This window comes from Notothenia coriiceps, unplaced genomic scaffold (genome assembly GCF_000735185.1).
Source record: "Notothenia coriiceps isolate Sejong01 unplaced genomic scaffold, NC01 NC01_scaffold00008049, whole genome shotgun sequence".
In the NCBI taxonomy this organism is placed as follows: domain Eukaryota; kingdom Metazoa; phylum Chordata; class Actinopteri; order Perciformes; family Nototheniidae; genus Notothenia; species Notothenia coriiceps.
Genome location: NW_011340750.1, coordinates 216,638 through 239,977, shown reverse-complemented (window position 1 = coordinate 239,977; position 23,340 = coordinate 216,638). Strand labels below are relative to the sequence as shown.

Sequence of the window (23,340 nt, the reverse complement as noted above, 5' to 3'; positions counted from 1 at the left end):
ATCACGATCAGTTTCCAATCAAGCATTTTGGAAGGGGCGTCCGAAGGACCATTAACTCTGCGTTAAAGAAGAGAGTGAAGAGGAAAACTACTGAAAGTGTGTGCGGTGTGTGCAAGCTAAAAAATGGGATGCGAGAGAAGTGTGAGTGTGATTTTTCACTTTTTTGCTGCAACTTTTTTAACCTTTTAACTAAGCTCATGCTCGACAGAGGGCTTTTTTGTGCATGTCCAGTCATCCAGTTTGCAAGGACGTCTGCTTGATTTGTGTGTGTGCTGCTGGGTGCGTGTGTGTGTGTGTGTGTGTGTGGGGGGTGTGCTGTGTGTGTGTGCTGCTGTGCTGGTGTGTGTGTGGTGTGTGTGTGTGTGGTGGTGCTGCTGTGTGTGCTTGTGTGTGTGTGTGTGTGTGTGTGTGCTGGTGCTGTAACGCCCTACAGGGTGACAGCGCCTGCAGGCGTCACGGGCCACACACACTAGTATCCAGCGCCTTCTGCCAGACGGAAATACAATCAGGTATACTGCACTCGAATACACTCGCAGACCGCAGCACACAACAACACACACACACACACACACACACACACACACACACACACACACACACACACACACACACACACACACACACACAGCTTTACAACTTTATGAGAAAGCACAATGTGTGTTTAAGTGTGAATCTCACCTGTTTATAACAAGTTTCCAATTTACATAAAGTTTTTGTTATGTGTCCTACAGTATATGTTAGCTATATTAGTGTCTTGTCGTATTTTTACATTTGTTTTTAGTATAAAAACCTGCAAAAAAATTGTGAATGTTTGAATGTTGTGGTTTAAATACATAAAATATGTTTGTTGGCACAGACAGAAACCTTTAAAGTTTTCTCAGTGGTAATGTAAATGTGTTTCTAAAAACTTTTACAACATTGAAACAAGGCATGGACATTAATAGTTGGTACCATATTTTCATTCTGTGTGTGTATCTGTTTACAACTCAACCCCTTAAGCTTTACTCTAACTCAAAAGTGTTGTGCACATTGACGCATTAAATCCATTGGGAACTTGAAATGTTGTTCATCCTGCCACCTTCCTCTGCCACATGCGAGTGGCTACCCTCTCTTTTGTCAAAGATTTGTCTAGGTAATACTGTGTCTTATCCTGTTAAGAGGTGTCAACCGGCATTATAATGCTGACAACAGGCGATTGTATATTTCCTGTGTAATCAGTCAACCACAAAGACTCAAGCATTTGTATGCAAGATTACAGAAACACGCACACGCACACACACCCCTGTTGAAAGACATGTGCGGTTTGGTTCTGTAGTTCAAAACAGACAGCCTTCTAGAATCTAGATAAACAAACAAACACACACATTCACAAACTAACAAATGCGCGCCTAAAAAGACACCGCTGTGACACCGTACGTGTATATGCACACTCACTTCAAGAGGGCAACACACACACACACACACACACACACACACACACACACACACACACACACACACACACACACACACACACACACACACACACACACACACACACTGGCAATGCAAAATATGCAGGATATACGTAGACAGATATACAATGTCCTGAATGTGTGCGAGAGAGATGTGCCAAGTGTATCTTATGATCACTGGGAGTTTATAGATGGTGAGTGTGTTTTGCTGCCTGAACTGAAGCCAAACGAAACATCTCCTGCCAAAAAGCACGAAAGAGAGTGAGAACAGACAGATATTCTGCGTTTGTCTGTCTGCTGATTTCACGCACATACACACACGTTTTCTTTAAATTATACATTTTAATCACAGAGCAGTGAGGGATGATCAAACGCAGCACTACAGTTTGATTGGCACTGAATATAGGAAGATATGAACATCACAGACACAGCTTTGATATTTTTTAAAGACTGAATGGATGGATGTGTGCATGTGTGCGTGTGCGTGTGTGTGTGTGTGTGTGTGTGTGTGCGTGCGTGCGTGCGTGCGTGCGTGCGTGTCTTTCCGGATGACTACTCTTTTACAGTGGACTGCTGTTCGTCACAGAGACATTTCAATGTTTTTCTGTCCTTGGGTGCTTGTAAGGCACCGGAGAGGCACTTAACCCCAGTGAGAAAGACACTGACAGATACAGACATAAATCTAAAAAAATATTCTAAAAAATAAAACTCATCCACATCACAGTTATAATCACCATTGAAACAAGACATCTAGACTCAACACAAACTCATTCCCCTGGCATGCTGCATGTTTTACTGTAGCCGTCTGCTTGTAGGGTTAATACTTTATGAATGAATATTGGGAATTATATTCTTTGATATGATATATAGCCTGCACTATCTGAACATCAAGTTAGTTTATTGTTCTTTGTCATCATTGCAAACGTCAGATATGGGAACAAACACTACAAATGTTTCCAGCCACAAGAACATGACTCAACACTACAATGAATGTTCCTGGTCGCTTTGGTACAAGTCCTCTCTTATCTTGTTCACACGTCATTATGCGGTAACACACTGACTTCACTAAATGTTAATGAAACCAATTTATCTGGTTTTGGATTTTGGCCCTGTTCACATGAGCATTGGATTTAGGTGGTTGGGCGATGGGTACTTTTATTTTACACTTAAAGCTCTTAATCACTTAAACGCTATAGATGTTATTAAAGGATTTTTGGAGTTGTTGGAATAGCTGTCCCGCCTGTTTCCATTAATTATGCTAAGCCAAAAAAAATCTTTTTGGTTAAGGCCCTCATCTAACCCTCGGCTAGAAGGTAAATTAGTGTAGAACCATGAAGGATAGATGGTATCAATGGTTTTTCATACCATTGCTACTCTGACGACACTCAATTAATTTGGTCTTTTCCCCGTTCTGAAATCCAGGTCGTCGCACGCATCTCTGCTTGTCTAGCAGACATCTCTCAGTGGATGTCTGCTCACCACCTCAAGCTCAACCTTGACAAGAATGAACTGCTTTTCCTTCCGGGAAAAGATTGTCCCACTCTTGACCTAACAATCAACATCGGCCCCTCTGTCGTTTCCCCGACTCAGACTGCAAGGAATCTGGGTGTGACCCTAGATAACAAACTGTCCTTCACTGCAAACATACCCGGCTGCTGCAGATACACTCTTTACAACATCAGGATGATACGTCCACCTGACCCAGAAAGCGACGCAGGTTCTGGCCCAGGCTCTCGTCATCTCACGCCTAGACTACTGCAACTCCCTCCTGGTTGGTCTACCTGCATGTGCCATCCGACCTCTGCAGCTCATCCAGAATGCAGCGGCTCGCCTGGTCTTTGTTGGGGCAGAATCTCTGCTCCGCGCCGTTCTTATATGAGCGGGTTCTCAAAAGAAGGAAAAATTCAAAGCAGCCAGGATAAGGGTTAAACAATAATCTGCTTTAATGGTAAAACATACAAATACATCACAGAATCACGAAGCACTCGCAGAGTAGTCCGGGCTCAGGTTCTACCACGTGTGAGACATGTCTCAGGAACGGCAAGTCAAAAACAAGAGCGCCGATCTTCAAAATGATCACACACACACTGGCAGGTTCCTGTGACGTTGAGTGACAGATTCGAGCGAGTCTTCACTGAGTANGGTCATTGATCTTGTGGAGCAGATCCAAGTCAAGCTGGGTCGAATGCTGCATTTTCCGACGCTCCCCAAACACATCACATCTCCGGCACAAATCACGGATGTGAATCCGTGATTTGTGCCGGAGATGTGATGTGTTTGGGGAGCGTCGGAAAATGCAGCATTCGACCCAGCTTGACTTGGATCTGCTCCACAAGATCAATGACCGTTTTGTCTCTGTTTACGCTTCAGAGTTGAGAGAGATATGTTTTAGAGTTGCTATCATAGGACCACCGTTACTAGCACCACTAGATGCACTTTCAAAAAACGTGCTGCGTTGTGGTTTGGTGGTTTCTATGCAACACGGAGTGTTGCGTTCATGGTCTGTACTAGTGTAGGAATTTGGCTACGGGAGGCTGGGCCACTCGGGAGTTGGTTCTGGGCCGCATCTGGCCCGCGGGCCGCCAGTTGAATAGGCCTGGGCTAGAGGATGGGCCTCACGCCGCGGAAGCAGCCAGGTGAGGGGTGGTGGCCCCGACACACAGCAGGTAGGGTTGATGTTAGTCCAAAATACACACACACTGCATATACGTACACCGGTTAATTCGATCGTTGGGCAGATACATCCAGATCATGGCCAAAGTCATCAAAGTGAACGATAACAGTTGCATTACATACAAATAAATCTAAAAGTAGCTGGAGAGCAGCGGCAGCTAAGTGCGCCAGCGTTCGCTCTCTCGTACAGAACTGGATACACTGATGTGCCACAATAATGTCACCTAATGTTATTCAGTTAAAATATAAATATTTTGGCTTTCCAAGTTAACATTGATTGATATAACTGCAATTAAATCAGCATATACTTCTGTCAGGGAATGCCACCCCTCAAAATCTCCTGCCACCCCGTGAATATGTTTCTAGATCCACCCCTGGGTAGGCGATATTTTTCGTTTTGTTTATTTAATAAGTTAATTTCAGAGAGAAAGCAGCGCTGTCTGCTTGGTTGCAACACTGTAGCTCAAGCCTTTATGCAACTTAGGCCTATACATTGTTTATGTTACTTATGTGCCGGTGCGTCCATGGTTTTGAGTCTGTGTGTGTTGAGCGCAGCGCCGTCTGCTTTTTGCAGTACAGTAACTAAAGTAGGACTAAGCATACCGGTAGTTTTTTGTAGACCTGTCTGCCCGTTTTGTGAGTGCACTGCGCGCACTTGTGGCATTGTTTGGGATGACATAATTAAAATAGCGTCCGCCATCCTCTTTGAAAAACATACACAACGCAGACAGACACCTGTCACAAAAGTATCAGATAGGCTTCAATTTACTTTTGATTGTCTATAATTAACTATAAAAAATATCAGCGTTTTAACACTACATTTATATATGTAGGCCTACTTATTTTTACGGTTTGCATATGAGGTGGTCCGCGAAAATCCTTGATAATAAATAGTGGTCCGCATAAACAAAAAGTTTGAGAACCCCTGATCTATCTGATGCTGCGTTCCCAATTGTCTGGCCATTTAAAGATGTTCAACTGCCCCATCTGTGTTGAAGATAGGGCTCCTAGTGGATCTATTGATTTACTGTTATCTGTCAATTGCTAGACCCACCCCCCTTCACAACCCAGACCGATCTAACAACAGAGTGCATTTGATGATGAGTACAGAGAGTGGGCCTTTTGGAGCTTTTAAAATGATTCCCATCCAGCTGTGTGTGAAGGACAGTGGCAGACGGTACACTCTTGAATGTCCTGTCATTGATTTACAATTAGCTTAGAGCAAACTGCATCCCTCCTAATGGTTCTCCACTGTGTCACACTTCCTTGAGTGATAACAAAAACACAATTGGAGAGAGGGGAGAGAGGAGATATAGCCAACAAGGGAAAAGGACGACGAAAAAACTGACCACGAGGATAAAAGAGGCATTCATCCTTTTATTTTATGCCTTTTCTAAAAATAGAAAATGTCTTAGATATTTTTTCTCGAGAAGGCATTGTTCTACTTAATATACAAAAATAATTTCAAATCCTACAGCAACCGCAAAACCCTCATTAAATTAATGTTTATATTAAAGGAGATATATTAAACAAATATGTTCCAATGACATACAAATGGAAAGTAAAAGGTAAAACAAAATGTTTTTTTTGTTGTACTTCTGCCATATTTACTAATGTTTAATAGTTTTACTGCAGAGATAATAGTTTCTGGCTACACATAACTGTAAGCCTGTCTCTTGTACCAATCATCTAATGTTTCTTTAGGTGGTTAAAACGCTTGTTTTGTCATCATAATGTAAATGGAGACAAGCTGCAATGTCAATAGTGTGGGTATGTCCATTATTCTCTCTGTGTTTATTTGCAAAATATTGCTAACTTTTATTTCCTACATACTGAATGTAGTACAACATTCACAACATCAAGTTCTGAAGAAGAGGCAACAAGACACATAAAACATACACTTCAATGTATTCACCTTGAATAATACATTGAGGTGTGAATAGGAAATCACTACCTTTCAGCCCAACAAAGGCAATGGAAAGCAGTGGTAATGTTGGTGTGGAGGAACAGTGATCCCAAATCACCTCCATGTGCACAGGGGCATTCTTCTCTAAACCCTAGCATCTGTGCACAGATGTATTCAGTTTCATCTCCTGGCACACACTGCTTTTTAGGAAGATGTCCCCATAAACTGCTGGGATTCAATATTAGCACAGATGGTGGATTCATTACAAGATGAATATAATTGGACTTAATTATAGTTGGCTGCAATAACAGCAAGACTTGCAAAACAATCACATGAAAGAGTGTGAAGTAAAATGTGTGGTTTTGCACCGAACTCTGCAAAACAAAGTGCTGCAGTATGTTTGGCTGAAAGTACCCTCTAGCAGAGTCCTTTCTGTGAAGCTTTGGAGCAGCAGCATTGAATGGGGACGGTATTTTTAACAGCAGAGATGAGGGGAATTTTGCAGGGACGCAACTGATAAAGCTACATGTGGGACACTTCTTAAGGAGAATCTGCTTATGAATGTCTGCAGCAAAATAAACATGTTTTATGACCTTAGCATTCAACCAGCTCAACACTGGAATGGCTCCTGAACAAGAATGTCCTTGAGTCCAAGCCCAGACTTGAATCCCTTTGAAAATGCAAAGGCCGACTATTCACTGAGAAGATGAGCTCATGGACCTCCCCTTTAAACTTAGATCAAGCTGGGACACTGTCTGATAGTTTTAGTATCCCAAATTGCAGATGTGACCTGACACAGATGAGTCAAAGCTTGAGACATTGCATAAACATAAATAATCTTTTGGAATTTAAACATTTCTTATTGATTTGTAGGAGAATTACAAGGAGATTCTTTTAAGCTTTGTAAATCAAATTATTTGTGTGTGTGTGAAAAGCACTATCGGTTATGTAAACTTAAATTTGCTGTGATTTCACCCAAAAAAGCAGAGACCCTAAGGGTAAACTGTGTTCTTTCTGTAGGCGGTTAATGTTATATAATGGATTCTTTATTGCTGTTACTCTATATGTTATTGCTATTATCATCAACAAGGACAGTAACCCTTAGTCAAGAGACCATATTAGACGTCCACTTTGAAGAACCTCAGTAATAATACATCAACACAACCACAATTAAACTGTAACATTTCCACAATTGCTTTAGCTGAGTGTGTTTGATTCAGATATAGGAGAGAGAGCATGTGAGAGGGAGAGAGACCGAGAGCTGGTCCCCTCTTACTACTTTTGGGCATTACTGCTGCGGTGCTGGTGGCTCCGTATATCTTATCATTCCAGAGAGTGTGTGTGTGTGTGTCTTTGTGTGTGTGTGTGTGTGTGTGTGTGTGTGTGTGTGTGTGTGTGTGTGTGTGTGTGTGTGTGTGTGTGTGTGTGTGTGTGTGTGTGTGTGTGTGTGTGTGTCTGCCCACACACACACAGACTTGAATTGTTATGTTTATGCGAGACTGGTCTGGTGATCTCACACAACCTATCGTATGTATATTTAACATTTGCTCTATAAACACAGATATGGTTTCTCCTGAAGTAAACGTTCATGCTCAATACATTACAATAAAGGGCATGCATCCTCACAACCAGCATATCATTAATGTCAAAGACATCTCGGTTTGCTGTTAGCCGGGTGATATAGGACGGCATTCTATTTGAAATTGACAACTCACCAATGAAAAACGTCATCTAAGATTTTATTTGATTTTCATTTTCTGACAACCCAACCAAAAATTGGAAAATCTCTAATTTGATTTGATCAACCCTGATATGGCTGAAAAAAAACAAGGAGCCCAGCAAAGTCTTGCTAGTAAAAAAGTGGAAAACATGGAAAACAGTAATCTGAACAGCAACGTTGTGGTGTGCCCTCATATTACTTATTAATAATATTCATAAGTTAAATGGTTTCTGCTGCTCTTAATTAAACTCTTTAACTCGGAGAAATTGGCAATTAAAATATTGGGATGTCTTGATGTAAATCTCTAAATATTAAGTCAAACATTAAACACAGAAATAATGCCAACAAATAATGGTTAATGTTCATGGCTTAACCACCTCTAAACAAATATAATGCAAGTGTAAATGTTTGCTGTACCTCTAATATAAAGATGTAACAGAGCGTAAAGGTAAAATATTAGTTTCCGAACCAAAAGGTAAGAAAAATATTATTTTATAAAATGTTTTTAAAAGCTATAGAGTTTAAACTAGAATCTCAGTGCAGCGCCATTCGTAAAAAATATGCTAAAGCCTAATTTATTATTTAAAAACTTTAAAGCGGGACATTTTGAAAAACGTAGGAGGCCTTATTTTGGCCAAGGGCCGTAGTTTGGCTACTCAAGCTTTATTTTAAAGAAAACTCCCAATAAAACATCTCAAGCCATTTTTTAAATAAATATTAGGAATTATGTCCATGACCTTGAAATAGAATGCTTTGACTTTTACTGCTTTAAGCTGTTGTGTTAAAAACCAGTGTGAAATGTGGAATCAACTGTTCACATTGCAAAGATGAATGTGCCGTGTTGTACTAATCAGGTTTTAATAGGACAGCAGTAATCACAGGTTGGCTATTCCAGGCCTAATAGACATTTTCTTTAGTCACTTGTTTCTGTGGTTCCTCAAATTTAACAGAAAATTACCCTCATGATCAGAGCAGAACTTATCATGATCATCAGGGCTTCAGGAAGACAGAGAGAAGAGTTGTTTCATTTTTTATGTCATTATATATTGAGGTCCAAGGTCAAAATTCAATCGTCATCCAGCATAGTACCTTGTTTGTTCTCAGTCCCCGAAAGTGTCCTCTGCCATGAGCAACCCAGTTTGGTGTTGGAAAAATCCAGCAGGCTTTGGCAGAACTTAAAGCACAATTAGCAACATAAGGAAATAAACCAGCAGTGTCTCCTTTTTGACAAGTGAAGGATTCAACAGGGATTTCTACCAAATGGTGGCTTGGTACAAAACTTGGAGGTCTTGACTTCTTCGGATTCAATAAAGCCCTTAGGTGTGAAAAAGTCTATGATGCATGCATTGCAACAAAACATATCCCATGGTTTCTATGTGCATTATTTCTCTCCCCATTTATGTATTGTTGGGGCAGAACCTCTGCTCCGCGCGTTCCTCTATGAGTTTGTTTTACAAGAAGGAAAAGTCAAAGCACTAGGATAAGGGTTAAACAATAATCTGTTTTAATGGTAGAACATACAATACATCAAACTTTCACCTAATCACGAAGCACTCTGCAACAGCAGCTTCAGAATGCAGAATGCTCCGGGCCCAAGTTCTACCACCGCGTGAAACACGTCTCAGGAACGGCCAGTCAAANCTGACTTTTTCTCAGAAACACTGTCACATAACATCCATATATTTCAGTGCTAGGTTGATGCTTAGCTAAGCTAACTATGAAACACTTTAACTGACAGGACTCCGGATCAACTGTGTACTGTAAGGTAGCTTCTAGCTTCATGTCGAACAGTAAGTCACATTTCCCAGACAGCTTTCTTTGAAATCACCAGCTAACGATAAAAAACATAACATTTAGATTGTATGACAAAGTGTTTATGTAATATACCTGGCTAGCTATAGCTACTTGCTAACGGTTTAGCTTACCCCCGCGATTCAAAGTAACGTCAACGTAGCTGTAATTTATGCTTTGCTTAACATTTTCGCATAACTTGGAAGTTTACTGACATTTACATACCTTGTTTACCTGGCTCAAGTGGTGTCTCTGGGGTTGTTGTGTGAGCCACCACTTGAGAATTGTCGTCTTTTTTAACAAAAAATGTTCTTATGTCCATCTTTAAAAACTCTGAGTCTGAGACTGACAGTTTATTTTAAACATTGTCACAGCTCACAGGATAGATACCTGTCATCCAATAACACAGATGTTTATATCCATTCAACTCTCTGGTTGGTCTGGTGCCTTGCCTCTGTTGCATTCACTGAACATGGGAAATTACAATCCTGCCGTCCTCTCTAGTGTCATGATGAGGTTCAGGTAAAGCACGGTTAATGTATTATATGATTGACTCAATAATATAATACATGACTTTGAGAGTAGGCATATTAACGAAATTAATTAAAAATATTTATCACGGCAACGGTGTACTGAGATTTTTTTTTTTTGTTGCTAGGGGGCCCTTAGTGGCTGCGGGGCCCTAAGCGGTTATGTCGCTTAATGGGTAGGGCCGGCTTTGCAAATAGGTAACAGTTTTGTTGTATTGTTCTTTAAGTAGCAAGTGTATTTCTCATTATTTGGAAAGCGTTAATGCATAATGTTATGTTTCTGCATAAAAAGCGGTATGCAGCCTTTGTGGCTTCAAAGGAAGCAGCGCAATATCCTGTAAATTGACTTGATTGATGTTGATTGAGTCAGCGTTGGCTGGTACTGACTTTATAAGTTTGCCAATGAAAAATAATCTACGGGTGTGGAGTTATAAAACAGCCACCCCCCTTTCTCTGCTTGAGGCTAGCAGTTGGAAGCTACATTAGCAGCTATTAGCATAGCACAGCTGAATCTCTGCATTTCTGTCACAAGTTTTGACAAGGGGAGAAGAACGCAGAGAACAAGGAAAATACCTCTGGTTCTTCTTTCTGACAATGTTATAGCAGTGTAATGCTAACTCAGTGAATAACAATTAAACTTAGGATGTGCCCAGATATGACAGAAGGTTATTTTTGCTAAAAATGGATACTATCACATTGCTTTTAAAGAGACTTTATTACACTTTTAGAAAGCCACCCCATTTCTAAATCTACATCTGTGACCTGTCAGTGTTTCCACTCACCTTTTTACAATAGTCCTCATCTGTGCACTCTCTGTTGTCTCCTGCTAGGGGTCGGGCCTTTGCAGTGGTCCTCTGCGTTTGGGTGGTGGCCTCCCTCATCTCCTTCCTGCCCATTCATCTGAAGCTTTCGATGTCACGCGATGAGGAAGCTAAGCGGTGCTTGGGGGACAAGTACTGCTGTGATTTCAACACCAATGCAGCATACGCGGTGTCTTCCTCGATCGTGTCCTTCTACCTGCCGCTGGTGGTGATGATTTTCCTGTACGCCAGGGTTTTCCAGGAGGCGCAGAAACAGCTGGAGAAGATTAGAGGGAGGGAGAGGCACTTTTCTCACTTGCATTACGCTGTACATCTGTCTTATCCAGAAGATAGTCCAGCATTGAACAAACGAACAGGAACTCAGGAGGAAGAGGAGAGACTAAACATGCAGAAAACAGGAGATGCAGACACAGGGAAGGGGGAACAGATAGCAGAAAGCAGAGCAAGGACAGAAAAAGGTGAAGGAAAATACTCTGCTGCAAAACGTCTTAAGTTCTGTTTGAAGGAGCACAAGGCTGTAAAAACTCTTGGGATCATCATGGGAACCTTCACCTTGTGTTGGCTACCCTTCTTCATCCTCAACATCCTCATGACCTTCCTCAGATTAGGGGATATTAAGCTGCTCTTCAGACTCCTCAACTGGCTGGGATACTCTAACTCGGCCTTCAACCCACTCATCTACTGCCGCAGCCCCGACTTCCGGCACGCCTTCCAGGAGATACTCTGTCTCAGGGGCAAAAGGGGGAGCAGGGGAGGGAGGAGAGGATGGGGATGGTGCAGGGACAGAGATTGTTACACCAAGCCCCCAGGTAAGACGAATGTGGGCTCAGACCTGAATGGTGTCAGGGGGCTGGACCTTCAGCAGAGGTTGGGGTGGAAGGGCAGTTTGGACAGCTCTATTCGGGACAGCTCGCTAAGTCTGGCTCCTCCTCCGACTCCTCTCCTGGACCAGGTTTTAGAAGTAGCTCCTGGTTCCCTGACAAATCGGCAGGCCAACAGCTCTGCTAACGGGAGTTGTAAGGAAAATCTGGCTTCAATTGCCTGAAGTCTTTACATTGTGAAAGTCGAGTCGTGCTGTGAACATCAGTTTGGTGGAGTTCAAAATGTTTGTTTTGGTTTGACAAAGACTTATTGTTTTTTTAGGCGGTAGCTTGAAGTGTTGCTAGCCAATATTAATATGTTTATTCAGTCAGTGTTAGAAAGGGTTAACGTGTGGTCACTGTTCTTTTTTTCAAAACAGCTACACAAGTAAACCATGTTCGGCAGTAATAGTCGGACTTAAATCTGGAGGAATGAATGAAGATTAAAACAGATTTTTGTTATCAAAAGTATTCAGTATTCAGACCCTGACTGATATTTTCAACAGAGACCATCACATTTGCAGTGCTGAAAACTATGTTTGCCAGCAACAAAGGCACCACAAACCCACCATGAAGCAGAGATTAAAAAATACATTTTGTTTGCCCTGTAGCTAAACAGTCTTATATGAAACAGAGGGTCTCAGTTAAGGCTGACTCATAATAACCTCCTGGGATTTTTGTTTTCCATTCCTTCCTGATAAACCTCAGAGCAGGTCCAAAATCATTTGTTGGTGTATATTTGTGTGTAAGATAAACATCTGAGACCCAAACTTGTGACTATCATAACTTTCTTTCTTTGTGTTCGCTTTCTCCCATTACAAATTTGCAGGAACTATTTTCTGCCTATTTATTGCTCCAAACATCAGCAGCCACGCTTCGATTTTCTCTGTCCCTTTAATAACATTGTAATCGGTCAGATAGCGGTGGGAAGATGATTTTCAGGCAGTTGGTTCTGTCTTGATAACAATTTCTGTCACAATGCAAGGTAATAACTCATATTTTGTGCTTATTTTTGACATTACTCAAAAACGTAGTTGAAATGAAGGTGTGTTTGAATAGGTTTTAATGTCAAATAATGATCTAATTATATTAAAGTAATCATTAATGATTACTTTAATATAATGTGTAATGTTAGTAATGTATATGCTAATTAGCATATACATTTAGATTACATTACACATTACACTCCAAGAGGACGAATTACATATTGAAATGAATCTCCCTAGCCCTGCTTTTATGTGTATGGATGATTGTATAGATGAATTTACACCTGAACTGGGTATTGAAGGTCAATAATTAGCAGTTGTTAGTAAATATGTTCTGTGTGTGTCTGTCTGTATGTTTTGTGTACCTGTGATGTGATGATTAACTATTTGTGCGGAGCTTGAAATGTGCCATTGAATATTTTCAATGTACTGTAATGTGTCCACAGATTATTTGAAAGTTGGAAAATACTTGTTTTTTTATTTCAAATTCAGTTATTTATCTGTGCCTCAAAAAGAGCAGTTATTTTATTGTGCGGTTTGGATTATGTCTGTAAATACATGTGGAGTTTAAGCAGCACTGAAACTCGAGTTTACACTCAAATTTTCGTTTAATACTTTGTGTGTACTGAGACATAACCGAAAAATTGAATGTAAAAACCAAAAGTAGGTTTGGGTGTGTTGTGTGTGTACAAGAGGAACTTTTTTTTATTTTCTACCTCCATCATATTCACATCTCATGTCGGTAAATATTTATTCATAACGTGTTGGATCTTTTTGTGAATAAAAAAATGAAGTTTGACATGTGTATGTCTGAATCTGTTGCTCTGCTATGTGTTTATCGAGTGGGTGGATGGGTGTGTGATCATCCGAGACAGACTGCCATAAAGAAAGAGAGGGAGAGATAACAAAAAGATAAATAAGGTTAAAATTAGCTGGGTACTATTCACAGCATGTCGTTCAACAAACAGCCCAGGGTCATTTAAGGTTATTAGACTGGATGCTTATCGAATCTTTCCTTTAAAAAGTGCCAGATACTGCAATGCAAATTCTAAATGTTAGCATTGAAACACACTGACAATTTGCATAAAACAAACAGTGATACAGACCCCCAAGGAGCATTCTGTAATCACATTTTAATAAATCATATAAGAAGTTACCATAACCTCTATAAACAAATGATTGCAGATGCTGAATCTGCAGAATGTGTCAGCGGGTCAAAGTTTAGTATTGGCAGTGTGCTAGTTTCCATTGGCCGTCAGAAAGGTATTGACCAATCCTCTATAAGTAGGATTTGGTTGCATGTTCCTGCAGACGGAAAAAAAGGGGCTGAATATATTGGCCAATGTGCAATATAAAAACACAATGCCATTCTGTACAATGATTTAGCTTTTTAATAATTTAACATACATGTGAAACTGTTACTAGAAGTGTTCATTTAGTTCAAACTCCATTATGACGTCTCAAGTTGCAAACCGTACTATAAACAACTCTTATCCTTGATATCCGCTTTCTACACCAGAATCTAAGAAATAATGCCGCCAGAGGCTTATCGTCATCAGATCAGTTTCCAATTCAAGATTTGAATGACCATAACTCTGGTAAAAAAAATAAAAAACTACTGAAAGTGTTCTTTGTCAACTAAAAAATGGGATCAGGAAATGTGATTATTTTCACTGTGCAACTTTAACCTTTTAACTAAGCTCATGGGACAGAGGCTTTTTGTGCATGTCCAGTCATCCAGTTGCAAGGACTCTGCTATTTGTGTGTGTGTGTGTGTGTGTGTGTGTGTGTGTGTGTGTGTGTGTGTGTGTGTGTGTGTGTGTGTGTGTGTGTGTGTGTGTGTGTGTGTNCTAGCCCACACATATGCTCCATGGTGCCACAGGCATTGCCCTTACAACTACAATAAGCATGCAAATGTTAATCTACAGCTCCGGCGATCCACTAGCACCCGGTGCTAGTGGATCGCCGGAGCTGTAGATTAACATTTGCATGCTTATTGTAGTTGTAAGGGCAATGCCTGTGGCACCATGGAGCATATGTGTGGGCTAGGAAAGGAGTGATCAGAGGGTCGAGTTGTCGATTCTTGTTCAGTTTTCATCTTCCTCACCCTCTCAGACTTTGAGTTGCGCGCGCTGCTAAAGAGACGCGCTACCATGGAAACCAAACAATGGTGTAGCTGTATTAAAGTCCGAGTGGAAACAGTCGTGAGTAAATCTGATTTTGTCAGAAATCGGGAGAATCGGGAGGGTTGGCAAGTATGACTGACACACAAACACACACACACACACATGGTTTTGTCACCATTTCCATAGCCCCACCAAAAATATTTTCCACCAGCCGCCACTGGTGCCACCCTATACGTCGCTGATTTTCTCTGAAACGCCACTCGGAGTAAGAACAATGGCGGACTGCGTTGGGTCGATGCTCATATTGGTGTTCTTACGAGAACAGATTCAATTGAAGCACGACTTCTCCAACTTTATATTCTCCTCCAGAGTGCCGTGGTTCAGCCGCGTTTGCCGACTCCAGGAAAGGAGCTCGTCCACCGTCATTCAGCCTACTGTTTACAGCGACTGCTGCAAAGTAGTAATTCACTGTGTGACTGTCACACAAGCAACATCCCCTGTTGCATATTTCCCATCCCCATAAGTGTGGTTTTTTTGTTTGAAATGACACTGTTTGGCCTCATAACGGTGGTATCAAAGTTTCTCTGGTATTAGATGATGATAGCATAGCCACTGAAGCTAGTCTGACTACTTGTTGCAATCATATTGTGAGAGAAGTCATTTGCAACTGGCATATTTTACAGACTAATGTTTCATTATGATCTTACTTGTGATAGAGTGAAACCTGTGTAGCCCACGTACTGATTACACCTGATAGCAGCTATAATAAAGAAAAGAACAGGAAAACGTATGCTGCTCTTCAAAACAGTCAATAATAACAAACGGCTGAAAAATAAACAGTTTCCCACGTATGCCTAGTTTATGTTGCGTGACTTCATATATGTGTGTTTAAATATGTGTATGGTTGCGTTCTAGTCACTTTGCAATCTGAGCGCTATTACTGGTAACAACTTTATTATCTTCACCGTACTCGTAATGAACGGAAAAGGTCAACTTGTTTACATAGGTAGTTCTTTTTTATATAAACTGCTGGGAAATACTGAAAAAATATATGTAAAATAATGAATCTGAGCCACATCACCCCTGATGGTTTTCTATCTGAAGCCCTGTTGGAGTTGATTTGTTCAGCAAGAGATAAAGGAGTCCTTGTTGTGATTAGTTCTGCAGCAGAGGACTAGCAGTCTGTGTTTCAGGCTAATCCAGAGCTAATCGCATTAAAGAGGCACTACGATGGACAAGTGTTCTTCCAGTAAACGCTCTGCTGTTGCTCTGGTGGCTTTGTGTTCCCTAGACGATGAAATTATTTCAGAAGAAGAGCACAGTGGTAGTGTAGGCAAATTGTTCTCTTTAATGAAACCGTACAAAAGGATAAAGGTCAGCGTCACAGCTAGAAAGGTGGACAATGAGGTGCCTGTTTGGCCTATAGCTCTGAATGATTCAAGTCATTTCACTTTCTATATGAATATAGAGATGTTTCCCATCCAGGGGCGCCGTAAGGGGGTGAAAAGTTAGGACAATTTTAAGGGCCCGTGACTGACAGGGGCCCAAACTATTTGAGAACATTAAGAAAACATTTTTAAAGCAACCTTTCATCAATAATTAACATTAATAGAACGTTATATTGATAATGTACTCGCTAAACTTACAATTCATTTAACTTATTTTCTTCTAAAAGTGAATTATCCAAAGCCTCTGTACACCCCCTTCTATTTACATGTAATGGTTTGGTCCTGCCTCCAAACGCGGTGCGGCACCGGCCCTATCTAGCAGAGAGAGAGTGAGAGCATGTGAGGAGAGATGCTAGTACTTACGTGTGTACGATGTCTCAACGACTAACAAAGTCAGGCTTTCAAGAAAGAAAAGAAAGGAGAGAAAGACAAGAGAGAGGGACTAAAGGGCGACAGTATGTCACCCAGTTTTTCAAGAGAAAAGGTGGGTGTGGTCCATGAGTGGTGGAAATGAGTCTGTTACTGTTAGCTAAGCGTAGTCCATTGTAAATAATAATTGTAATGCTGACCTTAAGTACTGTTAATATCTATATAGAAAATGCAGAGGTTTTTAATTTCACTCCTCTTTTAGCTGACATTTAATAAATGCAGGTAGATTTTTAGCAGCTATTCATACTAAATCAGTTGTCCCTCCCCCTGGTGCCAGGACCAACAGATCCATATTTAGGCTCAGCAGCCCTGTCCCCCCATAATGCTGAACCTGAACCAGCTTTTCTCCCAACTGAAGGAGGTGAGCAGCATTGTGTTGAATGACATGCCAATTAACATATCTGAAGGGAGACTGGAATACAATATATATATATATATATATATATATATATATTAGGGCCGGGACTCGATTAAAAAAATTAATCTAATTAATTAGAGGTTTTGTAATTAATTAATCGAAATTAATCGCATTTTTAAATCACATATAAATATTTGACCTGAGAACAGTGAGAAGNCGTGAGGAAAGGCAAGTGTGGCGTGAGTGCGTGAGATATGGGTTAATTGCGTGACTCTCAAGCTCAATGCCTGAGTGTTGGCAGCCCAAGCATAAATTACAGCTACGTTGACGTTACTTTGAATCGCGGGGGTAAGCTAAACCGTTAGCAAGTAGCTATAGCTAGCCAGGTATATACATAAACACTTTGTCATACAATCTAAATGTAATGTTTTTTAGCGATACCTGGTGATTTAAAAAAAAGCTCTCTGGAAAATGTTGACTTACTGTTCGACATGAAGCTAGTAGCTACCACAGTTGATCCGGAGTCCTGTCAGTTAAAGTGTTTCATAGTTAGCTTAGCTAAGCATCAACCTAGCACTGAACTATATGGATGTTATGTGACAGTATTTCTGAGAAAAAAGTCAGCTGAAATGGTGGCAGAGTTGCCACTGCTTTACGTGTCGACAGCATGTTTGAACGTATTTGCAGCAGTACATGTGGCTGTTTGGCCACTGACGTTGCCATAACAACACCTGAATTTAAATGTGCAACCTCTTTTTGTGACAGAGTTTTGCATGAAATTATAATTCTTCGGAATGATATTCCTATTGACAGCTAGTTTCTATGTGAACATTATTAGATGGACAGCCAGAGAGAATAAATGAAAAACAGTTATGAAATACTATATGACAAAACAAGAATAAAGAGTGATTTGTAAAATATCCAAAAAGAAAAATCTGTTTATAGTTCTGTTTCATATGGGTGTTGAGAGATGTATCCATAGATCTCTTAATTTTGCTCTCAAAGTTCACCAGATTGATGCTTTTGACTTCAATATTTTAAAAGAAATCTTCCCGGGGGAGCATGCCCCCAGATCCCCCGAGAGGAGGTTAGGTCAGGTCCACGGTTTTTACATGGTTATTTATACAATATGTGTGCTTATGCTAACATCATAAGACAAAAGTTGGTTCCGTGTTGTGCGTAGTGAGAATAACGCGCTAGAGTGAGGGGGGCCCCCAAGCCAAAGCTCGCTTACTGCCCCCAAAAGTCTAGGCGGCCATGCCTATTTGGACCAAACCAATATAAGCAGAGGGGAGGATATAACAATGCCGACTTAAAGACAGAAAGTTAGTGTTGTCTATGGATTCCAATTTTACAGCAGTTTTACCTCTGTCCACACCCTAAAAAGTGACACCAGAGCGGTTTTTGCCTTTGACAGAAGATGAAAACACCTGCTGTGACATCACTTTTTGGGTGTGGTTGGATGTACAACATTACAGAAAGTTACAAACATGTAACGGGCAGGGCAGCAGCAGCTCTTTTATTACTTTTTACTTCTGCTTATTTAGTAAGATTCACTTATGATTGCAGTGTCTCAACCTTGCCAATCTTTCAACACATCCAAACCAAAAAGTCTTGGTGATACCTGGTGATTAGCGCTGGGTATCGAAGAGGCGAGGTGATGGCGAGATATCGGTCCACAGCAATCACACACAGAGTTTCGATGCTGGCCGTGACACACAGCACATCAGTTGCGGTCCAGAAGTCACACATGAAGTTTCCAAACTGCCATTTTCCGAGCAGGATGTAGCTGGAGCCAAAGGGGACCACAACCAAACCCATGATGAGGTCGGCCACAGCCAGCGAAGCAATGAAGAAGTTAGTGACTTTCTGGAGCCTCTTAAACCGCAGGATGGCCGTTATCACCAGCACGTTACCTGGACAGAAGAAAATATATACTTAGTAATTTAACTGGAAGTTGTCGAAGTTGCGTTGATCCTTATTTAACAATCAACTAATCGCAGTGATTTTGTGTAACTTACCAAAAACTATGGCCAGAACCAGAATAGCCATTGCGCCCAGCAGCAGCACGAGCTCTGCATCGCTGTACTCCGAGGATCTCTCTGGCAAATCTGATACAGTGGAGTTGCTGTACTGTGATTGGTTAGCCAGTGCTGAGACAGCACCTGCATGTGCCATGATCTACATGAGGAGCATATCAACACAATTAACTTTCATAGATTAACACAGCAGAGAGAGCGCAAGTGCATGCCAGTTTAGGTTTCCAGTCCTTCTTTGCACATTTAATGTTTCGGCTTGAGGCCTGTTGCTTCCCAGACACAGTATGATAATGACGTGAATAGAGTTAGACTATTTGTAAATCAGGAGATAATTCATTCTGCTGAATAACATGCCAAATTGCATTTAAATTGAAGCAGCATGAAGAAAGCCTTTCATGTCAGCCGCTGAGGGCTCCCTTTTGGGTTGAGATCATAAAACTATATGTGCTCTTTCACATAGGAAGTTATATGTCCCTCGTTGTTCTCACGTTTTCACCAACTTTAGTAGTCTGTATGCCTTTGGGTCTTTCTCTCCCTGTGGTAACTTGCAATCAGCATTTTGTTCTGCTATGTGGTGTAATAGCTTTATTTATAATTTCAAATTGACTATTTACCAAAGTGTTCCAGTCAATCATAATGTACATGTTATTATGTTTTGAAAAAATAGCATAGGCTGCTCTAATCCTGCAGCAGTGATGCATTTGCCTCAGGATCAACTGGTAGGGCAAGACCATACAGTACAGTGCATTTATTATACTTATTACACATTAAGGCTTTAGTAGAATTTATCATAAAGTATATTACAGTGAGGAGAATACATACATATATAGTATGTGTAAATATGCTGCCGTAGCACAAAGCCACTCGCCTGCTGTTTTCCTCTAACAGCAATTTATTTTTTCCCTCCATTCTGCCTGTTTGTTTATTGTTTGTTATGCATCATTTTTAGTTGGTCTTATATAAGGGAAAAGGTTCAAGGTCTTAGGTCACAGGCCTCTCCAACAATGCAACACAATAATACAGATAAGCAGACAATATTAAAACAATATTAAAATATACTATATTAAAAGTAATACAAAAAGAAAAATAGTTTTTAAAAAAGTGAGAGACAAAAAAAGAAGTGGAATAGTGCAAAGCACCCCTTACTAATTTGAAAAGCTTCTTAGTTAACTGTATCTTCTGTGTGTATGGACACCTGCATTATATGTACATTGGCCTGATTCCAACATATCCAGACACTCTCACAACTCATGTTAATGCCAGCTGTAAAGAGACGCATTGATTCACAGGTGTTACTCCACTTCTCCCGTGGTCAAGACTAAAAAGTGTTGAATTTCGGGATGCATTTTAAAATACCAGGCTGGACTAGGACAAGATTTGTATTTAACGACATTAATTTCCCAAGTGGAATGAATGGCTGCCGTTATAATAGCCGTACACTTTCATTACTGTAGTAATACAGAGCATCTGTCATCTTTCCTAAAATGTCCTCCGCACATTACCATTTAGAGAATATACAGGTACCAGAGAAAGTGATGGATCTACCGAACAGTTGACTGCAGAGTAATTTCAAAAATCAATCTTTCATTACTGCAGCTTGGAAGGCTGTAATTGTAATAAATGAAGAACCGCATAGTCTGCACCTGATAAATGATAATGCACCTAGGCTATACTACCAAAATAATGATTTTGTTTTTTATTCATGTTTTCAAAATGCTCAGTGCACATGTTACTCTGTCACCTTTCACACTGATGGCTCTATAATGGTCCCTCGTGACTTATTGCCCTTTTGATCAGATCAATAATCTGGACCACAACCTGCAGTCATACAAAATAAAGATTGCGAAAGACAAGTTGCTCTCTGCTCTCCCCCCTGCATGAGCTGTTTAAACATTTATACACACACACTCACACGGAAACTATTAGGTCTCTGAGGTCAATAATAACAAAACCTTTACGTTGACATAAATATCTCAATATGTAGGCTTGGTTGTAGTAGTTGCTATGAGCACTCAAACACACAACAATGCACACAATAGTACATACACAAGTGCACATGCAAACACAAAAGTACACATGCACGCAGGACACCGAGCTACTGCAGTGCTTAATAGAATAAACAGATGACAGCAGATCAAACTGTGGGGGAAGAAACACGTCTATATATACAAAGGGTTCTCTAATAAAAACTGAGCCATAAAACATGCCGCTGTCCTGATATGAATTAACCATAAATGTTAAAGATGAAAACTTGTTTGGATTCACTCAATGTGAGAAGTTAATGTTTACATTTTTTTATTGAAACGATTTGTTTATGGAATTGAGCTCATCATTAAATGAACCACGTTTGAACCTTTACACACTAAAATGAGGTCTTAAAATAGCCATGGTGTCATCTCTAGATGTTTTAAATATATCAATCTATATATATTTATTCACTTTATTTAAAATGTATGAAGCATATGTAAACATTTTTAACATTTATATAGTTTTCCTACCTTCAGGCTCCGTCCTGTGCGTTACAATCCAGTGATTTGATAATCCCAACACCTTTAAATCCACAGCACAAAGTATCATTATAATGTATTTGTCAGCAGCTTTTGGTCTCTCTCCCTCTCCTGTTGAGTAATGAATGTCTGGTATTATGTGTGACACACACTCTCTCACACACTCTGCCTCGCTTTCTGTTTCCTGTACATGTATAAACACCCTGTCAGCCTCGACCACACTTGCCCTTTGGAAGCAGCTGAGCTCGTCACACTTTTTTATAAGCAAGCCCTCATGACATCACAGCCGAACAGTAGCCAATCAGAAAACAAGGAATGGCTTTTTAGTGTATATCGCATTTCTGCAGTGTACTGACAGCTCGACGGCACCCAGTGCCTTTTGGGAAACATTCGTTTTTTTAACCTGTATTTATTCAGGTTCTCTGAGCTCTCTTTCCGCACCACCCTACTTAACATTCACACATTAGTCATGCAGTACAAAACCACAGACTTCTGCATTTGGCTGCTGTGCAGCTGTACTGTTGCAGTGAAGCAGTTTTAAACATAATGAACCTGAATACCCTTTTGTGCTGTATTCTTATATGCTTCACTTTTTCATACAGAGACAAAATAAACCGTTGCATTTATTATCAGAGTTAAACTCACAAAAACAACTTCAGGGTGGGTCGAGGTTGTGGTCATGGTGAGATAAGACATTATGGAAACACAGTGCTTCATGATGTTGAATCCAGGTTAGAGGTTCTTTATAAATATAAAATATCAGACAGCTAAACATATTCTCAACAACCTACCTCTTATTGTTGTTTTTGAACTTAATTTGACTTTGGTTGACTATACTAAACCACACAGCTTAACATGTTATTCAAGCATATTATACTTGTTTTATTTGACATATCTTCATTGTAGTTGAATTATATTTTTAAGGAATCCAACATGTGTTTCATGTGTCATTGATTGCAGTGTTTTGTCGGCTTTATGCTGATGATAACCTGCTTGTATACACAACAAAAGCCTCCCACACATGCACCAAATTTGTTACAGTTCAAACAAGTTAAACCCAGCATCCAAACAACCCATCACAAATAATTAATTCATGCTGCATAAGTAGGCCATTTTTGTTTGAGTTCAACCTAGTTCCCAAAAAAGAACAAACATAACTTTATAAAGTCATAGTAAAGTAAAGTCATAGTATTTCCACAGAGTACACCCTGCCATCCATGTGATGCAGCATTGGTTTTTTACCACTTTGTCAAACACAAGACTTCCAGCCAGTATTCAGGTTAAGAAGGAAAGCAAATTATGTTACAAGTACAAAGTACATGTATAGACACTAAGTCAATAAATAAATGTAAAAAAGGGACTTGTTTGCAGAGTGAAAGGACACACACACACACACACACACACACACACACACACACACACACACACACACACACACACACACACACACACACACACACACACACACACACACACACACTCTTGTGGCTGGACGCTGGCTAGTGCCGCCCTACACACACACACACACACACACACACACACACACACACACACACACACACACACACACACACACACACACACAAGCACACACACACACAGAACATCTGTATCTCTGTGATTCTGAATAAAACATTGACCAGCATTGGGGCACCGGCACACACACGTTTTGTAGCATGTGGGGCATCATTA

General features: G+C 40.4%; 2 protein-coding genes across 3 annotated transcripts in view; both read right to left on the bottom strand.

Moving 5' to 3' along the window:
• glg1a (golgi glycoprotein 1a) overlaps positions 1–23,340 on the bottom strand; it is a 170,534-nt gene that overhangs the window by 91,315 nt on the left and 55,879 nt on the right. The gene's annotated exons all lie outside the window — the stretch shown is intronic.
• LOC104944414 (beta-2 adrenergic receptor-like) lies at positions 6,713–21,860 on the bottom strand. The gene is made up of 6 exons (XM_010769939.1): positions 21,640–21,860; positions 19,124–19,283; positions 18,727–19,018; positions 17,586–17,628; positions 16,568–16,570; positions 6,713–6,724 (listed from the first exon to the last, which is right to left on the bottom strand). Exons 2-4 carry the CDS (start codon positions 19,278–19,280, stop codon positions 17,607–17,609), a joined length of 471 nt encoding a protein of 156 aa, XP_010768241.1. The 5' UTR covers positions 19,281–19,283; positions 21,640–21,860; the 3' UTR covers positions 6,713–6,724; positions 16,568–16,570; positions 17,586–17,606.

What these genes read in the sequence shown, in the direction of transcription:
- LOC104944414 (XM_010769939.1), bottom strand. Translation starts at nt 19,280, where the DNA reads ATGGCACATGCAGGTGCTGTCTCAGCACTGGCTAACCAATCACAGTAC. An exon ending in GGTTCTGGCCATAGTTTTTG is followed by an intron (nt 19,019 to 19,123) that starts GTAAGTTACACA and finishes TCTTCTGTCCAG; the next exon opens with GTAACGTGCTGGTGATAACG. An exon ending in TACCCAGCGCTAATCACCAG is followed by an intron (nt 17,629 to 18,726) that starts GTATCACCAAGA and finishes TTTAACTGACAG; the next exon opens with GACTCCGGATCAACTGTGGT.